This window comes from Artemia franciscana, chromosome 3 (genome assembly GCF_032884065.1).
Source record: "Artemia franciscana chromosome 3, ASM3288406v1, whole genome shotgun sequence".
In the NCBI taxonomy this organism is placed as follows: Eukaryota; Metazoa; Arthropoda; class Branchiopoda; order Anostraca; family Artemiidae; genus Artemia; species Artemia franciscana.
The window spans coordinates 9,262,396-9,285,671 of NC_088865.1; the positions used below are offsets into that span (position 1 = coordinate 9,262,396).

At 36.9% G+C, this 23,276-nt stretch overlaps 1 protein-coding gene across 3 annotated transcripts in view; it reads left to right on the forward strand.

The window, feature by feature from the left end:
* LOC136024847 (keratin, type I cytoskeletal 9-like) overlaps nucleotides 1-23,276 on the forward strand; it is a 46,571-nt gene that overhangs the window by 21,543 nt on the left and 1,752 nt on the right. The window contains exons 1-2 of one of the 3 annotated variants that reach the window (XM_065700347.1): nucleotides 5,501-5,653; nucleotides 21,490-22,075. In XM_065700347.1, coding sequence (XP_065556419.1) covers nucleotides 5,633-5,653; nucleotides 21,490-22,075 — 607 coding nt within the window. In that variant the 5' untranslated portion in view covers nucleotides 5,501-5,632. Of the gene's footprint in view, nucleotides 1-5,500; nucleotides 5,654-20,073; nucleotides 20,156-21,489; nucleotides 22,076-23,276 lie in introns of those variants that run through there. The other 2 variants (XM_065700348.1, XM_065700346.1) reach the window with 2 other exon arrangements.

Genomic DNA, 23,276 nt, shown 5'->3' on the forward strand with positions numbered 1-23,276 from the left:
TATTTACATATGTATTTGATTGCCTTTACGGAGTTACAGTATTCAACGTTTTTGTGTGCATTAAATGTTTTTGATAATAATGGGGAATATGGAGCAACCCACTGGTTATCTATTTCGATGGTGGTACCGTTACGCTTCTTTATTATTGCTGTTTTACCGCCATCTTCAGTGGATCTTCTTCTATAATGTGGGTAACCATCATTGCCAGTAATTGTGTTGGATACTAAAAGTCGAGGATATTGCTTTGTGCACCTTCCTTTGGCCATGCATGGTGAATTCTCGTTCAGTGCACCGCAAGGTCCATTTATCATATTTTTTACAATATTATCATGTAACCCCTTATCGACATTTTCATCAGGTATTTCAGCGGAAATCACATCATCAATTTCGTTCGAAGTAATTTTTTTATGTAGCCAGATTAGTATATGTGCGTGTGGCAAACCTCGTTTTTGCCATTCCACTGAGTACATCCAGCATCGCACTGACCCAAACAACGTTTTACTATGTAGTTTATTATACTATGTAGTTTTACATGTAAGTGTAATAAATAAATCTGGACGACCATAGAGACGAACATACGCAATAGCATCTTGAGCATATTCATGCATATGACGGGGACTGCCAGCATATGACGAAGGTAAAATTGTTAATCTTCCAACGTTTGCGGTATTACCGTCATTTATAACTGCATCTCGCAAATGAATGTATTGTTCAGAGCGGAGCTTGGTCTGATTCAGGCGGATATATAGCAAACGTTCTGATTCAATTTTAGCATACATATCAACGACGAATTGGTGAAACAATTGACGGCATTTTAGAATATAATTTTCTTCATCCTGCCGAATCATTAGTCTATAGGAATAATAATGCATTGCACGGCATTTCTTATTCATTTCTTTGTTAGTGGCTGGATTCATCAATTTGATATTAAAGTGATAGCCGTCGGCTCCATCCCAAAAAATGATAGGATATTGTAGGGCATCGTAGCATCGATGAGTTTCAGCAATTCTTAACAACTGACCGTTTCGCTTATGAAGAATAATATCTCGAGGTAAAAACTGATCACCGACCATAACGATTGCCACTTCGTCGATAGTTGGAGCATTGTATCTACGCACATGTTGGCCAGGAGGCGTTTTGTCAGCGGAAATAACAATTTTATGCGTATCAGTAGGCATCAAATCGATGGCTGTTTTGAACAGACACACTAAATTATTATTTTCGTGGAAAAGATGTTGCAATTGGGAAACGATTGTCCTTTCAACGTTGGGAGAAATTTCGCAACGTGCATTCAATTCAGAATTTCTATCACTGATGAAGTACAATTGTAAAAATTTATGATTCTCGCCTGAGAATGGTAGAAGGGACCCGGCTCTATGATAAATTTGCCCTTTTACTTTGAAAATAGACATAAATTGATCTGGATTTTCGATTTGGGCTCCAAACGACGTCATTTGGAAACATGAGTTATATTTTCTGATTTGTGACAAAAAACGCTTAGATTCTGACGTAGTTCCAGTAAGGAAAGTCTTCAATGGCTCTGGTGGTGCAGCCAATAGAGGAAGTTTAACTTTTCCTGAGGCGCAACACATTCCCATTGTTTCACCATTGAATTTCAAGGCCTTGCAATAGGGACAAATTTTAGACATAGTCCCGATTTGAACACATCTACTCAAGCTATAATCATCGACTGGGCTGTACCTGAATGCCAGGCGATAACTTTCAGGTTGCTCTGATTCCTCGGCACGCTTTCTTTTCTTGCTTTCTCTATCAGCAGCAAGCCTAATTTCTTGCTGTTCTTGTGATTCCTCGGGACGCCTTCTTTTTTCACTTTCTCTTTTAGCAGCAAGTCTGGTTTCATGTTGCTCTGGTAGTTCCTCGGCATGCCTTCTTTATTCACTTTCTCTTTTAGCAGCAAGTCTGCTTTCATGTTGCTCTGGTAGTTCCTCGGCACGCCTTCTTTTTTCATTTTCTCTTTTAGCAGCAAGTCTGGTTTCGCGTTGCTCTGGTAGTTCCTCGGCACGCTTTCTGTTCTTTCTTTCTCTATCAGCCTCAAGCCTGTTTCCTTGCTGTTCTTTTGATTCCTCGGCACGCTTTCTTTTCTTACTTTCTCTATCAGCCTCAAGCCTGTTTCCTTGCTGTTCTTTTGATTCCTCGGCACGCTTTCTTTTCTTACTTTCTCTATCAGCAGCAAGTTTTTTGGCATAGACTCTTTGAGCATCTTCCTCGGCTGTTGCCATTGTAAATTCATAAGTCATTTTACAGTTAAACATTAATAGATTTTTACGTGAACGCATGTCTTAAATATCTTTAATGACGTCGCCGTCATAACAAAAATGACGTCAACTAACTTCATGACGTCAGTCAACACACAAACATGACGTCACCCGACAGACAGACCCATACATCCATAGAAAACTTATTTTTATATATATAGATATTATATATATGTGTGTGTGTATATACATATATATTTATATATATATATATAAATATATATATATATATATACTTTATATATATATATATATATATATATATATATATATATATATATATATATATATATATATATATATATATATATATATATATATATATATATATATATATATATATATATATATATATATATATATATATATATATATATATATATATATATATATATATATATATATATATATACTTTGTCTTGACAATAGTATACACAATTAAAAAAAAATAATTTGTGCGAAATTCCAGATATTTAAAATTCTTGAAGTTTAAAGTTATCCATTAAGAAAATGTGCCGTTACTGTTTTAAAAATAGAGTTAAAAGAAAGAGTCAAACTTAAGCGTAAAGAGTGGGATGTTGAGGAGGAAAAGCCCCTTTTATATACGGAGTAATTTCTGTTCGTTATAAGTTTTAATGTTGCTCCTTACTTTCATTCAAAAAACTTGTTTTTTTTTATTTAATATCATTTTGAATTTAACGCAGAGCACAGATGTATTCCTGACAATTTAAGGACTCAAACCCAATGTTTAGCTACAGCACTTTCTTTTAAAATCCCCAATGACAACAATGATCTCGAGGGTTCTTGGAACCAAACTTTTCGATTTAGGATATTCATCTACGGTTCTTTTGAATAAAATTAAAAAAAAAAAAAATTACCTGAAAGAAAGGAGCGACATCAAAACTTAAAACGAAAAAGAAGTTATTCCGTACACAAAAGGGCCCGCCTTGCTCTTTACACTAAAGTTTGAATCTTTTTCACAACTCTATTTTTTAAAACAATAAAAACTTTAGAGTATAGAGCGAGGTGTTGAGGAGGGGACAGACTTTCATACACGGAATACTTTCTGTTAAGTTTAAGTTTTAATGTTGCTCCTTAATTCCAGTTAAAAAAAATCAATTTTTGATTTAGTTTCTGAACCTTTTTCAACAAATGGAGATTCAAATTTGCCTTAGCGTAAATGAAAGATTAAAAAAAAAAAAATCAGATCAGTTTTGACTATGTAAAAGGTCGCCCCCTCTTCAATACCTTGCTCCTTAGGCTTAAACCGTTGGAACTTCTAAATACTTCCTATTCTAATCAAATGATCTCTATGCTTTAGTACACAATTGTAAAAAAAAACGGGAAAAAGAATTAAATTTTTAGCGTAAATAGCAAGGCATTGAGGAAGGGGCAACCTTCATATATGGAATAGTTGTTGTTCGTTTTTTTAAATAATGCCGATAAATCTGGCTCATCCGTGGGAATTTCATCAAACGTCAAGTGTCCCCGTCAAGGTCCCTCCAGGCCTTTCCATCCTCGCTAAGAATCCCCCTCCCCGTAAAATTGCTTGTGGACGATTCAGCCTAAAAAATTCTCCTTGACATTCTTTCATGTGAATAATACTTTAATCCCTAATCGGTTTCTTGATCACTCCAGAAATGCCCCCTTTTGTGGAAATTATTTCTCGGAAATCAAAACACGCAGAAAAAGCCCCTGGATAATTCTACCGGAACATCTTCACATGAAGAATTTGGCAAAGAGAATGTAAGACAATTAAAAAGAATTTCATATAGAAAGAATTTCCAGGGTAGCATTTCCCATGGAATATTCACTCCCCCCAGAAATTGCCCTCCTCAAGAAATATTCTCCCTATTGAAATCCACTACAAGCTCATACCCCCCCCCCCTGAATAAAAGTGTCTGTGTACATCCCAATAACAAATTCTATACGTTATCAATGGGCAAATTTCATAACTTATAGGCTTATCCCGACGGATTGTGGAGAATCATTTTACATCAAAATATAATTATTTAAACTTTAAACTATACTGAACAAAATGGATGTCTCAAAGTTTTTATTAGATAATGTTGGGGAAAATATGGGCATGGAAGTTGGTCCAGTTGCACTCCAATCTCTTTGGTCACTTGAAAAGGGCACTACAACTTTTAAGTCCCGTTCGAATGCACCCTCTTCCACTCTTCTAGGACCATTGTTTTGATACAATCACCCTTGGGATAAAAACACGCGCCTGTGATCTTTCACCTGGCGAAATTCCAACATTTTTGTAGATAGGAGCTTGAAACTTGTACAGTAGGGTTCTCTGCCACGCTTAATCTCGCGGTATGATTTTCATTGAGATTTATTTAATTATGGGGAGTGCTTTCCCTCTATTTCAAAAATTAGGCAAGTTTCTTCAGGTGCTTAACTTTTGATGGATAACGCTAAATGTGACGAATCTTATATATTTGGAATCAACATAATAAGCTGATTCTTCTGATGTATCAATCGAGATTAAAAATCTGTTTTTTTAGAGTTTCGGTTGTTATTGAGCCGAGTCACTCCTTACTTACAGTTCGTTACCACAAACTGTTTAAAACTATGAAATCTTTTGTATTTTGTATGACTTGAAAGCAATTAACGGTAGCAAGGCCTGTTCTTTACCTTTTTGGCTAGGGTCCTCCTTTACTTTTATGGCAAAACACGCCTCGACACAAAAGTCGGTGTATGTATTTCGACAAAAGAATATGAAAGTTGCGAATGCAATTTTTTTTACGCTGACTCACTGGATTACCATGATATTGCATGAAAAAGCCATCATTTTAAGCGTTTTTAATAAAATTAATCTCCCAAAAAACTTCTAATGTTGCTTGAATTTCCCTTTTACCAAATAATTTTGCCATCCCCTACCCTCTTTGTCAAAAATCAGTAGAGTTCATTCAACAGCCCTCCATAAGAAATAGACTAAATTAATTCCAAAAATAAGCTAAGAGGCAGGCTATACAGATATACTCAATTAAAAAAAACGACATGAAATTGCTCAACGTAGACCAAAAATGACAGTTTATTAAATTAAAAAAAATGAAAAGCCTACTTAATCAGCCAAAACGGTGTGAAACCAAACTATAAATAATAACTAAAACCTAAGCATTATGGAGGTCACATTAATGGGTATTTCGATCATTCAACAGTGAAGGGACATTGAAAGAATTAGTGCTTATTGGATCTTAGCGTTGAATCCTCAAGTTTTGTCACTTAACCTCGACTGATGATTATGCAATGATACATACAAGAAAGATATAAAATAAAAATTAGCCTGTAAAGAATCATAGAAATTTTCGTGTTGTTATTATAAACAATTTGGGCTAACTGTAAAAATGAAGCTTATAAATTCTATGGTAAGTCATTTAACATCAGATTCATTTGGGCTAAAAGTGCGTAGAGGACGGGGTGGACTAGTTTCCTCCGATCACTTTGAATTTTAAAAAGGGACTAGAACTGTCAATTTATAATCTAATAAGTCTCCTCCAAAGTTTATACGACTATCCTTTCTATAGAAAACTAAAATTCCCCTGAAGCATAACTTACAACCCTTGAACCCTGGACTCTGAGGGGTTGTGTCAACCCAAAGGCATTTCTTTTTGAAGTTTTGACTGTTTTAAACAAAATGGCTATCTCAAAGGTTCTGTCAGGTACGTTTCGGAAAAATAGGGTGTAAGGGGAGAGCTAGTTACCCTCCGATCAATTTTGACTCTTTAAAAGAAAATAGAACATTTGATTTCCAATCTAATCTGCTCCCTTCGAAAATTGTACACTATCCTTCCGTAGAATCCTTATATGCTCCAAGGCATACCTTACAACCCTCTACCCATGAATTTGGGGGAGGCGGGTGTCAATCCCAGAGACATTGCTTTTTACGCTCCGATTACTTTCGATTCTAAAAATGGGGAACTAAAACTCTCACACTCCAATGAAAAAGCCTCTTTGGAAGTTCAGTCAGCCACATTTCATTTAACATAGCCTAGGTATCTAGTTATTCAATTGATTTTTAATCAAACAGTCTTGAGGTAATGAGCTGAAAGAGTGAGTAATGAAATTTGCCCAATTTCGGAAAATGAGAAAATATCCCGAAAATGTCGAATGATCTCAATGAAAATAACACCATTAAATTCAGTGCATCATAGATCTCTACTGTTTAGCTTCAAGCTCCTACATGCAATTAAATAAAAAAACAAGTTTTTTCTAACTGAAAGTAAAGAGCGACATTAAAATTTAAAACGAACAGAAATTACTTCGTATATGAAAGGGGCTGCTTCTTCATCAACGTCCCGGTCTTTACGCTAAAGTTTGGCTCTTTCTCTCAACTCTACTTTTTAAAACAGTAAAAAACTTTAGCGTAAAGAGCGAAAAGACTTTAGCGTAAAGACTATCAGAAAATGACACTAATCCTTCCCTGGAAGTTTTTTTTTATTGTTTCCTATTTGAAGTTATTAATGCTAAAAAGTTTTTTTTTTCTAAATATATGCCTTGAAATGGACAAATGTGTAAAAATCCTTTCATCACCCCTATCAAAGATAATATCCTGGGGCTTAGGGTATACACTCGAAACCCACCGCCCTCGAAACGAAAATTCCGGATACGCTTTTGCCCCCATCACCGAGAGCCAGTGATATCTCTCATAATCTAGAAGAAAATTCAGACAGTAATATTCTGGCAAAGGCGAAAACTCTAAAAAAATTCTTTGGAACAGCTACGGGACACAAGCAAAGATGTTAGCCCTTAACTGGCAGGGTGAAAAAATAAAGTAAATACAAGGTGGAGTTTGCGGGACCCACCTTTGAGAAATTTGAGGAAAATACTGATGCACATTTATCGTAGTTTCGCTTACGACATATTTAGCTGTATCAGTTAGGGACACTAGGACACAAAAATCATTCCACTATTCACATTTATGGCCTAGGAACTTGCCATGTTCCATAAACACATTTTTTTGGCACGAACTATAGGTATATTTGAATTTTCTGTCCTTGCTTTGGGGGTAGATAATACAAGAAACTTTTTGGTCATCATATTTTGAAGAAGAATCCTAGGGTACAATCTCAGCTGAAAATCATGCATGGTTGTTCATCAAATTACGCAGTGCTTGTGGGATCCTTCACAAGGTTGCTCCAATCCTAAGTTGGCGGTCGATGAGGGATTGTCCTAGCTCTATCAGTATTTTTCTTTGAATCAAGTCTTTTTTGTGGCGTTAAGTCAGAATGACATTGGCATTGACTCTAGCTATGTCCATCATCACATGCCACATCTCCTTGGACCATCTTCTGTGCGGCGTATACGGCGTATAGCATTTTGCTGTAGAGAGTCCACTTACTTTTAGCTGCATCGTACGTCATGATGATCCCTGATTTATTAACTCTCATGTTCTGTCGCTGCTGAAAATTGGATCGACAAAGTAGGAGTGACTGTTTTTTTTTCTTTGGAACCTAAGACACCATGTTCAGGTGGTCTGTAAATTTGAAGATAAAAGAGCTACGTTCCCTTGTATGACTAACAAGAAAAAGGGTGGATGTCTCTTTCTCCTTTTCACCATGCTTATGTTGGTCATTCTAAAGAGCCTTAGCATTTGAACGAGCTCTATGGACGTGAGCCCGTTCCCGGCTGTGACGTTGGGGTGGGAGCCATACAAGTCATAGACAAGGGCTGTATACACATTGCAACTGAAGAATTCTGGATCTTAACCATAGGTGTTTCCGTTCAAAGCAGACAAAGACAGATAAAATGTCTAAAAGACCGCTAGACACTGAATCCTGATTCTATACTAGTGCGTCCTCTAAATACAACTAGTATTTCATCAGTCGTCAAGCACTCGCCTGCTGAGTAATTTACTTTACAGTTTGTGACAAAGAGGGCAAAAACCTCTTTGGTGGGAGCTTGAGGTCCACCTCTTTCGTGATGTGTGTACCTATCATCGAGCCAAAGACATTTTTCCAGATATAGGAATCGCTTCAGGCTTATCTTAGCATGGAAAATGTCCCACCCAGCTCCATCAGCAGCAAAAAGACCTTCACAATCTTCACTGCCCGACTAGAATACTCAAGTGAGATACAGAAAGCCTAAAAAGGCTCGTATCTCTATGACTTCGACTGGTTTTGAGTACGTTTACTTATCTACAATGCTAAAGCTATAGTACCATTGACTCGTCAGTCTTGACATTGGAATGAACGACAATCTTCTCAATTACCTCGGCTGCGATGAATTGGTCCTATGCTTTACGAATGGGCTTTCTGTCGTTATTCTCTTACGTTTTCATTGAGACCTGAAAAGTATATAACATGACTAAAGGCTCTTGTACCTCCTCTCTAAAAAGTCTTTGCCTTATTCGTAGCATAGCTCTGGTTTGGCAGTTGTTCCATAGAGACCAGATTCTAGCTATAAACGATCTTTTCCAACTCTGAAAACCAAAGAAAATTGGAACTACCGACAAATTAAACTAAAAAAGGTCCAGTAAAAACCATAGTGTTTTTTCTCAAACGTAGGACACAAATAAGTTGAAATGAAAGTAAACAAACAGTTCGTGGTAACCAACTGTAGTAAGGAGCGGTCTGGCTCAATAGTAACCAAAACTCTAAAAAATGAGATTTTAATACAAATAGCTACATCAAAAGAATTGCATTTTAATTCTGATTTTAAATATATAAGTTTTATTAAGTTTAGTCCTACCCATCAAAAGTTACGAGTCTGATAAAATTTCCCTTATTTTAGAAAATAGGGGGAAACAACCCCTAAAAGTGATAGAATCTTAATAAAAATCACACTATCAGATTCAGTGTATCAGAGAGCCCTATTGTACAAGTATCAAGCTCCTATCTACTAAAATGTGGAATTTTGTATTTTCTGCGAGAAGGCAGATCTCGGATCAGTGTTTATTTGTCTTTTTTTGTTTTTTTTTTGTTTTTTTCCCCTTGGGGTGATCGTATTGAGCCAGTGGTCCTATAATCTTACGAGAGGGCTCATTCTGACGGAAATTAAAAGTTATAGTGCCCTTTTTATGTGACCTAAAAATTGGAGGGCACCTAGGCCCCCTACCACAATAATTATTTTTCCAACGTCACCAAATCAAAATTCTTATATAGCCATTTTATTCACCATAGTCAAAAAACCTTATAACTATGTCTTTGGGGACGACTTACTCCCCCAAAATCCCCGTGGGAGGGGCTACAAGTTACAACTTTGACCAGTGCTTACATATAGTAATGGTGATTGGGAAATGTACAGATGTTTTCAGGGGGATTTTGTGGTTGGGGTTGATAAGAGGGGGATTTGTCGGGGAAACCTCCCACGGAGGAATTTGCCATGGGAGAAGAAAATTTCCACGAAGGGAGCGCAGGATTTACTAGCATTATTTAAAAAAAAACTGAAAAAACTGATAGTAAGGAGGAGCATTAAAACAAAACAAACAGAAATTATTAAGCATATGAGGGGTTCACCTCCTCCTAATTTCTCGCTCTTTACGCTAAAGTATTTTTAGTAATTTCAACTATTATTCTACGGCTTTTGTGATTCAGGGGTCATTCTTGAGAAATTGGGACAACATTTAAGCTTTAGTGTAAAGAGCGAGGTGCTGACGAGTGGGTAAGCCCCCCCCCCCTATACGTAATAAAAACATAAAAATACAGAAGTTTGTTACGTAAGATAATTTGTAAGTTACGTATATCTTTTACTAATGAAAAAATTCGTAAAAAATAAAATTTTAGTTGCCTTTTTAAGTAACCAAAAAATTGGAGGGCAACTAGGCCTCCTCCCCCGCTCCTTTTTTCTAAAAGTCATCGATCAAAACTATGAAAAAACCATTCAGCCAAAGTAATAAATATGCAAATTTCGTTTCTATTAATCATCTGCGGAGAGCCAAAATCAAAACATGCATTGATTCAAAAACGTTCAGAAATTTAATAAAAAAAAGAGTTTTCTTTAACTGAAAGTAAGGAGCGACATTAAAACTTAAAACGAACGGAAATTACTTCTTATATGAAAGGGGCTGCCTCCTCATCAACGCCCTACTCATTACGATAAAGTTTTTTATGTTTTAAAAAGTAGAGTTAAGAGAAAGAGTAAAACTTTAGCGTAAAGAGAGGGGCAATGATGAGGAGGCAGCCCCTTTCATATAAGAAGTAATTTCCGTTCGTTTTAAGTTGTAATGTCGCTCCTTACTTTCAGTTAAAAGAAACTTGTTCTTTTATTTAATTGTTCTCTAAGACGGTCTTAAAAACTAAAGATGATTTCCTTGCTAAGCCAAAAAAAAAAATACACAAACTGTAGGGTGGGGTCTGCTGAACCCAGAGCCCTGTACCTACGCGCCTGTAAGTAATTTCGATATATTCTTTTGTCGAGGCTTAGAGTTCATTAGATCCGAAAAGTACACGAGATATCATCCTCTTAGCATAATCCACTAGTACTATATGGACAAAAAACATAGCGTCGGAGTCTGAGGGAATGGGTCAATCGGGGTCAGGAAGGTCGGCGTCGGGGTCAGAGGGTCAGAGGGAAATACACTACCAGTTAGTGCTAAAAGATGGTTCTTGTGTCTTTCAGGATAGATTTTGTTTATTAAAAGAGCCATGAGCTCATATGTGCTCATATAAAGAGCTCATATAAAGTGACTTGTGACATATGTCACTTGTTAGAACTTAAAATTAGACTCGGTGCTAGAGTTATCGATTTTGCTGCTCTTTGTTTATGGACAATTATTACAAATATAAAGTTGCAAATACAGTGTATCAAGTTTCCTTAAGATCTGATAACCCATTCGTAAGATAAACAGACCTCAATTTTCATGATTCCAACTCCCTCTATCCCCCCCAGATGGTTGAATTGAATTTTATCAAGTCAATTTGTGCAGGTCCCTGACGTGCCTACCGATTTTCATCGTCCTAGCAAGTGCAGAAGTACCGAAATCACCAACGCACTGGAAATTTCCCCCCTCCCCAACTTTCTCAAGGAGAACGGATCCGGTCTGGTTATGTCATTCACGTATCTAGGACTTGTACTTATTCTTCCAATCAAATTTCATCCAGATCTCTCCGTTCTAAGCGTTTTCCAAGAGTTCTGGTTTCCTAGATTTCTTTTTCACCCCTCCATCACCCAGTGTCTCCGTATCCAACCTGAATTTAAAACGGAGCATCTGAGACCTGACATCTTTTTCTATCAAGTTTCATTAAGATTCGATCACTCATTCGTAAAATAAATATACCTTAATTTTTACAATTTCCCCTCCCTCCAGTCCCCCCAGATGGTCGAAACAGGGAAATGACTGTTACCAAGTCAATGTGCGCAAATCCCTGACACGCCTACCAATTTTCATCGTCCTGAAGCACTGAACTCGCCAAAGTACTGAAAATCCGCTCGAACTCCCAAAGTGAGTGGATCTGGTCCGATTATGTCAATCACGAATCTAGGACTTGTGCCTGTTCTTCCCACCAAGTTTCATCCAGATCTCTCCTCTCTAAGGGTTTTCCAAGATTTCTAGTTTCCCCCTCCAACTCCCCCCAATGTCACTGGATCCGGTCAAGATTTAAAATGAGAGCTCTGAGATACGAGGTTCTTCTAAATTCTTTCATTAAGATCTGATAACCCGTTCGTAAGTTAAAAATACCTTATTTTTTACTAATTTTTCCGAATGAACCGTCCCTCCACTTCCCCCCAGACGGTCAAATCAGGGAAGTTGGTGCCTGCCAACTTTCATCGTCCTAGCTTATCTGGAAGTGCCTGAAATAGCAAAACTGGGATCGACAGACCGACCGACCAACGGACGGACATAAATTACGATCGCTATATGGCATTTGGCCAACGGATAAGTGCTATAAAGATGGAGCAGACTGCATGCAATTTTGGTCTAGACATTTAGAAAGTGGCTTTCATTATCAAAGACTACCTAAAGTTTAAGTTCCAAATAAGTTTTAATCTTCCCCTTCTCCATCATTCACATCCCTAACAGCATGTGACTTGTTTTATAATCTATGGGGAGAGCAGGACACAGAAGACATTTTGGCACATTTGTAAGGTTGTTGTTTGCTAACGTAAAGAACTGGTGCTATGATTGTGCTATTTCGTTCCTTAACTAGGTTCCAAGGAAGTGTGCAGCCTAATTCTTTGGAAACAAAGTAGGAATCTAGGCTGAAAATAACTAACAACTTAAATTTATTTCCAAATTTGTACAGAAATAAGATGTAAAGATTAATTTTAGCTTAATATTGATGAAGTGGATCTTGTCTTCCGGGTAATATCTCCTAAATAGATGGGCTTCCGGTTAGCTCTGTCTTAAATTAAACAAAAAAAAGTTTTTTTTTTAACTGAAAGTATGGAACAAAATTGAAACTTAAAACGAACAGAAATTACTCCGAATATGAAAGGGGTTGTTCCCTCCTCAACGCCCCGCTCTTTACGCCTAAGTTTGACTCTTTCTCTCAACTCTTACTCTTTAAAACAGTAAAAGTTTTTATTTAATCACATAAAAATCATTGTTAAAAAGCTGCTTAGTATAATATTATATGCTAAGATTGGCTGAAAAATAATACAAATAAATTATTGTTTATATCGGCCATTATTTAACAAAATTCTAACTTTAGCGTAAAGAGCGAGGTGCTGACGAGGGGGAAAAACTCTCTTATATAAGTAATATGAGGGGGGTTCGCCCACTCAATACCTCGCTCTTTACGTTTAAGTCCTAATTTTGTTCCAATTCTTTAAGAATGTCCCCTGATTCCCAAAAGTCGTTTAATTAGGATAAATAGCTCTTTTGAAATTTCTAAAAATGCTTTAGCGTAAAGAGCGAGATATTGACGAGGGGGTGAACCCCTGATATACGTAATAATTTGTGTTCGTCTTAAGTTTCAAGATCCTCTTACGTAACCCTCTCCCCAGATCCCCCCTTCACTAGAAATAAAAATCCCCCTGAAAATGTCTATACACCTCCCAATAACCAATGCTATATGTAAACAATGGGGAAAGCTCATGACTGGTAGACCTTCTCCCGGGGACTCTGGGGGATTAAGTCATCCTCAAAGACAAAGTTATTAGATTTTTCGACTATGTTGAACAAAATGGTTATCTCAAAATTTCGATCCGGTGACTTTGGGAAACAAAATGAGCATGGGAGGAAACCTAGTGACCCTCCAATTTTTTTGGTCACTTATAAAGAGCAATAGAACTTTTAATTTCCGTTTGAACAAGCCCTCTCGCAATATTCTAGGACCACAGGGTCGATACGATCACCCCAGGAAAAAAAATCACGGATCCGTGATCTTTCATCTGGCAAAAAATACAAAATTCCACATTTTTGCAGATAGGAGCTTCAAACTTCTACAGTAGGGTTCTCTGATATGCTGAATCTGATGGTGTGACTTTTGTTAAGATTCTATGACTTTTAGGGGATTTTTCGCTCTTTTTTAAAAAATATGGCAAATTTTTCTCAGGCTCGTAACTTTTGATGGGTAGAATTAAACTTGATGAAAATTATGCATTTCAAATCAAACAGTTCGTGGTAACAAACTGCAAGTAAGGAGCGACCCAGCTCAATAGTAAACGAAACTCTAAAAAACAGAATTATGATGCTAAAAGATACATCAAAAGAATCGGCTTTTAATGCTGATTTTAAATATATATGTTTCGTCAAATTTAGTCTTTTTCATCAAAAGTTACGAGCCTGACAAAATTTGCCTTATTGCGGAAAATGAAACAGTTCAAAATAGGGATGATACCTTTTTATTGATAGTGAATAGATATAAAATTATTTAACTGGACATTTCGAACACATATACAGTGTTCATCATCAGCAGTAAAAATGTTTTACTGCTGATGATGAACACTGTATATGTGTTCGAAATATCCAGTTAAATAATTTTATATCAATTTACTGTCAATAAAAAGGTATCATCCCTATTTTGAACTATTTTACTTTCGTCATTGAAAGGCAGTGTGGTCTTCGAAGTTATCTATTTCGGAAAATAGGGGGAAACACCCCCCTAAAAGTCACAGAATCTTAATGAAAATCCTACCATCGCATTCAGCGTATCAGAGAACCCTACAGCAAAAATTTCAAGCTCCCGTCTACAAAAATGTGGAATTTCATATTATTTGCCAGAAGACAGATAACGGGTGCATGTTTATTTGTTTATTTTTTTTCTTCTTCCCCAGGGGTCATCGTATCGACCAAGTGGTCCTAGAATGTCGAAAGATGGCTCATTCTAACTGAATTGAAAAGTTCTAGTGCCCTTTTTGACTGACCAAAAAATTCGGAGGGCACCTAGGCCCTCTCCCACGCTCATTTTTTCCAAAGTCAACGAATCAAAATTTTAAGATAGCCATTTTGTTCCGCATAGTCAAAACCATAATAACTATGCCTTTGAGGATGACTTACTCCCCCACATTCCCTGGGGAGGGGCTGCACGTTACAAACTTCGACCAGCGTTTACATGATAATGGTTATTGGGAAGTGTACAGACGTTTTAAGGGGATTTTTTTGTTTTGAGGGTGGTTTCGAGGGGTGGGGGCTATGTGGATGGATCTTTCATGGAGAAATATGTCATGGTGGAACAGAAATTCAATGAAAAGGGCGCAGGATTTTCTAAAATCACTATAAAAATACAATGAAAAAATAAACATGGAAAAGTTTTTTCAATTGAAAGCAGTAGCATTGAAACTTAAAACGAACAGAGATTATTACGCATGTGAGGGGTTCTAAAAATACTTTAGCATAAAGAGCGAGGTATTTAGGAGGAGATAATACCCCGCTCATTCTGCTATAGTATTTTTAGTAATTTCAACTATTTATTCTACTTCCTTTCTGATTCAGGGGTCATTTTTAAAGAATTGGGACAAAACTTAAGATTTAGTGTAAAGAGAGAGGCATTAACGAGGGTACAAACCCCCTCATATACATAATAAAAATGTAAGAATATAAAAGTTTGTTACGTAAGTTAATTCTTAAGTTACGTATATTTTTTACTAATAAGAACATTCATTAAAAATTAAAATTTATAGTTATCTTTTTATTTAACCGAAAAATTGCAGGGCAACTAGGCCTCCTTCCCCACCCCTTATTTCTCAAAATCATCTGATCAAAACTAAGAGAAAGCCATTTAGCCAAAAAAGGAATTAATATGCAAATTTTGTTTTAATAATTTATGTGTAGAGAGCCAAAATCAAACATTCATTAATTCAAAAACGTTCAGAATTTACATAAAAAACTAGTTTTTCTAACTGAAAGTAAGGAGCGACATTAAAACTTAAAACGAACAGAAATTACTCCGTATATGAAATGAGTTGTCACCTCCGCAGTCCCTCGCTCTTTACACTAAAGTTTGACTCTTCGCCACAATTCTGCTTTTTAAAACAATTAAAAGCTTTAGCATAAAGAGCGAGGGACTAAGGAGGAGACAACCCATTTTATATACAGAGTAATTTCTGTTCGTTTTTAGTTTTAGTGTCGCTCCTTACTTTCAGTTAAAAAAATAAATCTAAAACTAAAATCTAATTCTTTTGAGCTATCTATTTGTATAAAAATTCTGTTTTTTTTAGTTTTGGTAACTATTGAGCCGGGTCGCTCCTTACTTACAGTTTGTTATCACGAACTGTTTGATAGGTTCTTATGGCACTTGGTATTAACCAAGTGACATATAGAAATCGCAAATTCTGTCGGTCTGTCGGTCTGTCTGTCGGTCCCGGTTTTGCTACTATAAGCACTTCCTGGTAAGCTAGGACGATGAAATTTGGCAAGCGTATCAGGGACCGGACCAGATTAAATTAGAAATAGTTTTTTTTCCCGATTTGACCATCTGGGGGGGAGTCGGGGGCCAGTTAATTCGGAGAAAATAGAAAAAATAAAGTATTTTTAACTTATGAGCGGGTCATGGGATCTTAATGAAATTTGATCTTTGGAATGACATTGTGTCTCAGAGCTCTTATTTTAAATCCCGACCGCATCTGATGACATTGGGGAGAGTTGGAGGGGGGAAACCTAAAATCTTGGAAAACACTAAGAGTGGAGGGATCGGGATGAAACTTGATGGGAAAAATAAGCACAAGTCCCAGATGCATGATTGACATAATCGGAACGGATCCGCTCTCTTTGGGGCAGTTGGGGGGGGGGGGGTAATTCTGAAAAATTAGAAAACATGAGGTATTTTTAACTTACTAACGGGTGATCGGATCTCAATGAAATTTGATATTTAGAAGGATATCGTGTTTTAGAGCTCTTATTTTAAATCCCGCCCGGATTTGGTGACATTGGGAGGGAGTTGGGAGGGGGAAACCTAAAACTTGGAAAACACTAAGAGTGGAGGGATCGGGAAGAAACTTGGTGGGAAAAATAAACACAAGTTCTAGATATATGATTGACAAAAAACGGAACGGATCTGCTCTCTTTGGTGTAGTTGGGGGGGGGGGGTTATTTCTGAAAAATTAGAAAAAATGAGGTATTTTTAACTTATGAACGGGTGATCGGATCTCAATGAAATTTGATATTTAGAAGGATATCGTGTCTCAATGCTCTTATTTTAAATCCTGAGCGGATCTGGTGACATTGGGGGAAGTTTGGGGTAGGGGAACCTAAAATCATGGAAAACGCTTAGATTAGAGGGATCGGGATGAAACTTGGTGAGAAAAATAAGCAGAAGTCTTACATATGTGATTTACATAATTGGAATGGATCCACTCTATTGGGGGTGGGGGGGGGGTAATTCTGAAAAATAAGAAAAAATTACGTATTTTTAACTTACGAAGGAGTGATCGGATCTTCATGAAACTTCATATTTAGAAGGACCTCGTAACCCAGATCTCTTATTTTAAATCTCAACCGGATCAAGCGTAATTGGGGTGCAGTTGGGGGGGGGGGACCAGAAATCTTAGAAAATACTTAAAGCGGTGAGATTAGGATGAAACTGGATGGGATGAATAGAAACCTGTCTAAGATACGTGACTGACATAACCGGACCGGATTTTGGACCGGACCGGACCGGGTAATTTTGAAAATTGAGGTATTTGTACCTTACGAAAGGGTGACCACATCTTAATGAAATTTGATATTTAGAAGGATCTTGGGCTTTAAAGTTCTAATTTTAAATTCCGACCATATCCTGTGACATTGGGGGAGTTGGAAGGGGAAACCGGAATTCTTGGAAAACGTGAAAAATTGGGGTATTTTTATCTTACGTATAGATGATTGGATCTTAATGAAATTTGATTTTTAGAAGGAATTCATGTCTCAGACCTCTTATTTCAAATCCCGACCAGATCTTTTGACATTGGGGGGAGTTGGAGGGGGAAATCTCGGAAAAACCCTTGGAGTGGAGGAATCGGGATAAAGCTTGGTGGATAGAATAAACAAATGTTCTTGATACGTGATTGACAGAATCGTACTGGATTCGCCCCCTTTGGGGAGTTGGGGGGAGGGCTAGTGATTTGGTGAGTTTGGTGCTTCTGGACGTGCTAGGACGATGAAAGTTGGTAGGCGTGTCAGGGAGTCGCACAATTTGACTTGATAAAGTCGTTTTCCCAGATTCGACCATCTGGGGGGCTAAAGGGAGAGGAAAAATTAGAACAAAATAGGTATTTATAACTTACGAGTGGGGGATCGGATCTTAGTGAATTTTGATATTTAGAAAGACATCGTGACTCAGAGCTCTTATTTTAAATCCTGACCGGCATTAAGCCTCTTATTTTCGTTTTTAAATCAATCTATTGATTCATAGAATTTTGTTATAGCTCATACCATATGATCTCTTGGGTCTTAGCTCTTCTCGACTCGTCACAAGTGCCATATGAGCTCTTAGCTCTTGTTATTTTTGCTGGTCTTCATTTTGACATGGCCATTCTTTTTCTTTGAAAAACTTTTAATTTTCCGTGGACACTGTTATTTTTTATTAAGTTTTGTTGGTTTTGATTACTAAAGGTTCAAGTTTTTCAAAATTTCCCAGTTCAAAATCAATTTTTATTTTCCACATCAAAGATTCATCAAAGTATCGACACCAGTAACCTATCAAACTAACGATATCAAAGTAACAAAGTATTGAAGTAAAGATAGCATCGAAGTATCAAATTAAACAAAGTATCAATAAAACGAAAAGCGAGTTGCATAACTTACAGCCCTTGCCCCGTAAATCAAAGTTGCCCCGTAGATCAGCAAATCCAAACTTCAATGTAAACAAAACTACAAAGAATCTTCGTACTATTTTAAACAAAATCCATATCTCATAAATTAGATTGCACACATTTGGAGAAAATAATGAGTGGGGGGGCTGTTACCCTCAAACCAGTTTTGAATATTAAAATGGCGAACTAGGACTTTCAATGTCAAATCCAATAAGTCTCCTTCAAGGTTATATGACAACCCTTTCTATAAAAATTTTATGAACCATCGTGTTGTAACTTAAAGGCCATATCCCCGGCTCTGCGGGGTCGTATCAACTTCGGAAGCATTTTTGTATGGTCTTTGGACAATTTTGAACAAAATGGCTATCTCAAGATTTCGATCAGATTTATTTGGGTTAAAAGTGCGTAGAGGACGGGGTGGACTAGTTTCCTCCGATCACTTTGAATTTTAATAAAGGACTAGAATCGTCAATTTATAATCAAATAAGTCTCCTCCAAAGTTTATACGACTACCCTTTCTATAGAAAACTAAAATTCCCCTGAAGCATAACTTACAACCCTTGAACCCTGGACTCTGAGGGGTTGTGTCAACCCAGAGGCATTTTTATTTGAAGTTTTGACTGTTTTAAACAAAATGGCTATCTCAAAGGTTCTGTCAGGTACGTTCGAGAAAAATAGGGCGTAAGGGGAGAGCTAGTTACCCTCCGATCAATCTTGACTCTTTAAAAGAAAATAGAACATTTGATTTCCAATCTAATCTGCTCCCTTCGAAAATTGTACACTATCCTTCCGTAGAATCCTTATATGCTCCAAGGCATACCTTACAACCCTCTACCCCTGAATTTGGGGAAGGCGGGTGTCAATCCCAGAGACATTGCTTTTTACGCTCCGATTACTTTCGACTCTAAAAATGGGGAACTAAAACTCTCACACTCCAATGAAAAAGCCTCTTTGGAAGTTTAGTCAACCACATTTTCCATAAGAGCCTTAGATGCCCCTAGGGCATAACTTACAACCCTTGCCCCCAGGCCCTGAGGGGCTGTCTCAACCCAGGAGCATTGTTATATGATATATGGACTATTTTGAACAAAACGGCTATCTCAAAATCTCGATCGGATACATTTGAGAAAATTAGGGCGTGGGGGATAGTTGCTTTCAATCACTTGCCACTTTTAGCAGGCGACGTTAAAACTTAAACAAACAGAAATTGTTCCATATACCAGAGGGATTACCCCCTTCTTTATACCTTACTCTTCGCGCTAAGTTGCTTAGGACTTAATATAAAAAGGTGTGGAGAAATGACATTACTTGAGAAAATTTATGGAGTTCCATCGATTTATCCATTGAATACTTTTTTTTAATGTAAATAGATTAGTGAAGATTTTGAAATTGTGCAACAAAATTTTCCAATTTTGTAACTTTGAGATTTCTTTCACCATGAACAGATGAGTTGATAAATGCTCCTCTATTATTATTTTTTAATTGTTTGTTTTTTGAACTCAGGGAAGTGAAGCAAAACACTTTTTGTAAAAGATACAAAGCAAATCTAAAACAATGCTGAATAAATATTATTTGCTCAATAATCTTTATGAATGCGAATTTTCAATTAGCTATACGAACAGATTTTTTTTTAATAAGTTGAAGATAAACATCCTTGAAATTTATTTAAAATGATAATAATTCAGATTTTTTCATATCAGTAGGCTCAATTTACCGTTAAAAGAACATTTCAGGACTAAAACATGTTCTGCAAAAAGGTGAGTTGTACTAATTTTGATTTTGTATGGTGCCCTCAAATAACAAAACCAAGGAGGCCTTAGAAAAGTTGTATAAGAATAGAAACTGTTATTAAAATAGTTAAACTGCAAAAAAATCATTTAAAACTCAAAAATATAAGACAAATATTCTATAACTAAAAAGTGTCGAATCATCAAATAAAATCAAATGTATAGATTAATAGTGAAATTCGTCGTGACTTTATTGTTGTCTTTGACTCTTTCTAAAACAAGTTGTAAAATAGAATTTCCGTTTCTGTCGGTTCGATCAAATTTATTCTGAACACAAAGAACTGTCTATGAATAAATTGTCGCAGCCCAGTTACTTTCCTGGGCAGCCCATTACAGTGCCTGGGCAGCCCAGCCCAGGCACTACAGTAGCACTACTACTGCTACTTTTTTGTTAATGAGCAAAGGGATTCGGAATATATTAAATTCACTCCTATTATGCTATATCTATTTATTTGTTTTCTCTCGAAAAAAGTTCCATATTCTTTCAGAGAATTTGTATCCTTGGGTATTCTGGTATAAATACCCATCTAGTTACCCATCTAGGATATCCTTAAAACCTGATGCCCCTCTCCTCTCACGTCCTGTAAAATTGTAAGAGCTTGGGGCATATTTCAAAGTATCTTTTATCAATTTTCTTCTTTTTTGTTTCTGATTACATAAAAAATGACAACACAGTTAATCACCCTTTGTAGTTATACGGAAATTCCCACTCTCACCGACTCTTTCTCAAATCAAAAACAAAATCGAGGGTAACAATTAAATTTTTTCCAGCTGATACTTTCGAATTAAAATCCGTTTTCTTTTTGCATAAGATCCATAGTTCTTAAGATTCTGTTTAATTTTGATATTAGTTCAATACTCAAATGTTATCTTCTCTCAATGAATATTTTAAGCTATAGCGTTACCTTAAAAATTTAGAAACCTAAGTTCAAATGTACAGTTTTCTTCTTACTAGTTGCATAGCCAGAATATTATATCAGATTAAATAAAAAAAAAAGTATTTTTAACTGAAAGTAGGGACCGACACTAAAACTTAAAACGGACAAAAAATATTCCGTATATGAAAGGGGTTGTCTCCTCTGCAACGCCTTGCTCTTTACGCTAATGTTTGACTCTTTCTCACAACTCTACTTTTTAAAACAATAACAACTTTAGCGTAAAGAGCGAGGCATTGCGGGGAGAAAAAGTATTATCAAAGGAGTTAACTTGAAATTGGAATTATGTATGAATATCCTCAAGCCTACCACGCCTCTTGCTAATTTTTGAATAAGGAGCCTTGAAAACGATAAAATATATTTTTTCAGGTGTGTGTCATCTATTTCCTCGCTGTTCTTGGATTTGCACTTGCTGGTGTCCAAAGTTCTGGCTACGGAGGTAGTGGTGGTAATTTTGGATTTAGCGGTGGCCAACATGGCGGATCGTTCGGATCCACAGGAGGCTATGGTGGTGGATTTGGCGGTAGTAACGGTGGAGGGTATGGCGGTGGCTCTTCCGGAGGGTCATTTGGACTTGGTGGTGGTCACAGTGGAGGATCTACTGGAGGTTATGGTGGCGGTTCATCTGGCGGATCTTTTGGATTCAACGGTGGTAATGGTGGATTTGGATCTGGTGGAAACTACGGCAGTGGCTCATCCGGTGGATCTTTTGGATCCGGTGGTACCAAAGGCGGAGGATCGTTTGGATCTAATGGAGGCTATAGTGGTGGCTCGCTTGGTGGATCTTCTGGATTTGGTGGTAGTCATGCTGGAGCATCTAGTGGAGGGTACGGTAGTGGCTCATCCGGTGGATCTTTTGGATTTGGTGGTACCAAAGGTAGTGGATCGTTTGGATCTGGCGGAGGCTATGGTGGTGGATCATCCGGTGGATCTTTTGGCTTTGGTGGAGGTCATGGTAAGTCAACTCTTACTAATCAAGTCTTAATTTTGACATTCCAGGAAAACTATTTCTATCTTTGGTTTTACTTCAGTGTCAAGCAGAACTCTACACTTTTAACTTGCATTGACTTTAGGATACTGGTTTTATTCAAATTAAAGTAAAAAGTGACACTAAAGCAAAGCAAAACAGAAGCTTTTCTGCTTCCAAGTGGGACTACCACTCCCTCATCTCACCTCTTTGTGCTCCAGTTAAATTACGGCTTAACTGAAAACATTTTAAAACTCAGAAAAATTAGCAAGGCGGTGATGATAATTTTTTTACGTTCACGATTGTCTCGGAAAACGTTGAAAATGAAATTTGGATGGTCTCAATAGGTTATTAATAAGTTATTGCTTTCTCAAGACATTATGAAACAAGAAACTAATTTTCCTCCCATTTCTTTTGTGCTGAAACATTGGTTCACGAGCTACTTGTGTGACAAGTAAGACTTTAGCATAAACAAGGGGGGAGGATAACGGAGATGGTATCCTCACTCTCATATAGAATAATTCTTATTCGGTTGAAATGTTAATTTTTCTCTATACTGTCATAAAAACAAAATGATTTTGAATTTAATTTCTTTTACCATAATCATCATACCTCAGGGATTGTGCTTTGTAAAACATAGTGTCTATAAATTTCAATCCATCTCATTAAAATAATCATATGGACTTTCAGTCAGACGGAATATTTTACGACGACAGGGCCCAGACCGAGAAGGGGCACGGTAACCCTTATTTTCTTCGAATTTGCTACGGGACAGGGGGCAGCTGACCCCTCCAGACCCAAGTTTTCTACCTCAGACTTCGGTTTGCCCCACCCCCGGCTGAAATTTAGTTTCTGAAGAAAATGTTGTCAAAACTAAGATAACCATAAATCAAGCATCCAAATTAACAGGTCAGTTTTCTTTAGTATATCTTTGCCTTTATGGTAAAGAATGGATCATTTTTCAGTTTTCACTGTGATTTTCACTTGATTTGGGAAAATTGACTACAATTTCAGAAATTCGTATTTTTTGCCAGCGGAAGGTTCACGGATGTGTGTTCTGTGTTTTTTGTTGTTGTTTTTTTTTTCATGGATGATTGTTTCGACCCAGCAGTCCTAAGCCATCGCACGAGGGCTCTTTCAAACAGAAATTAAAAGTTCTTGTGCCTTTCTGAGTGATCGAAAAAAATTG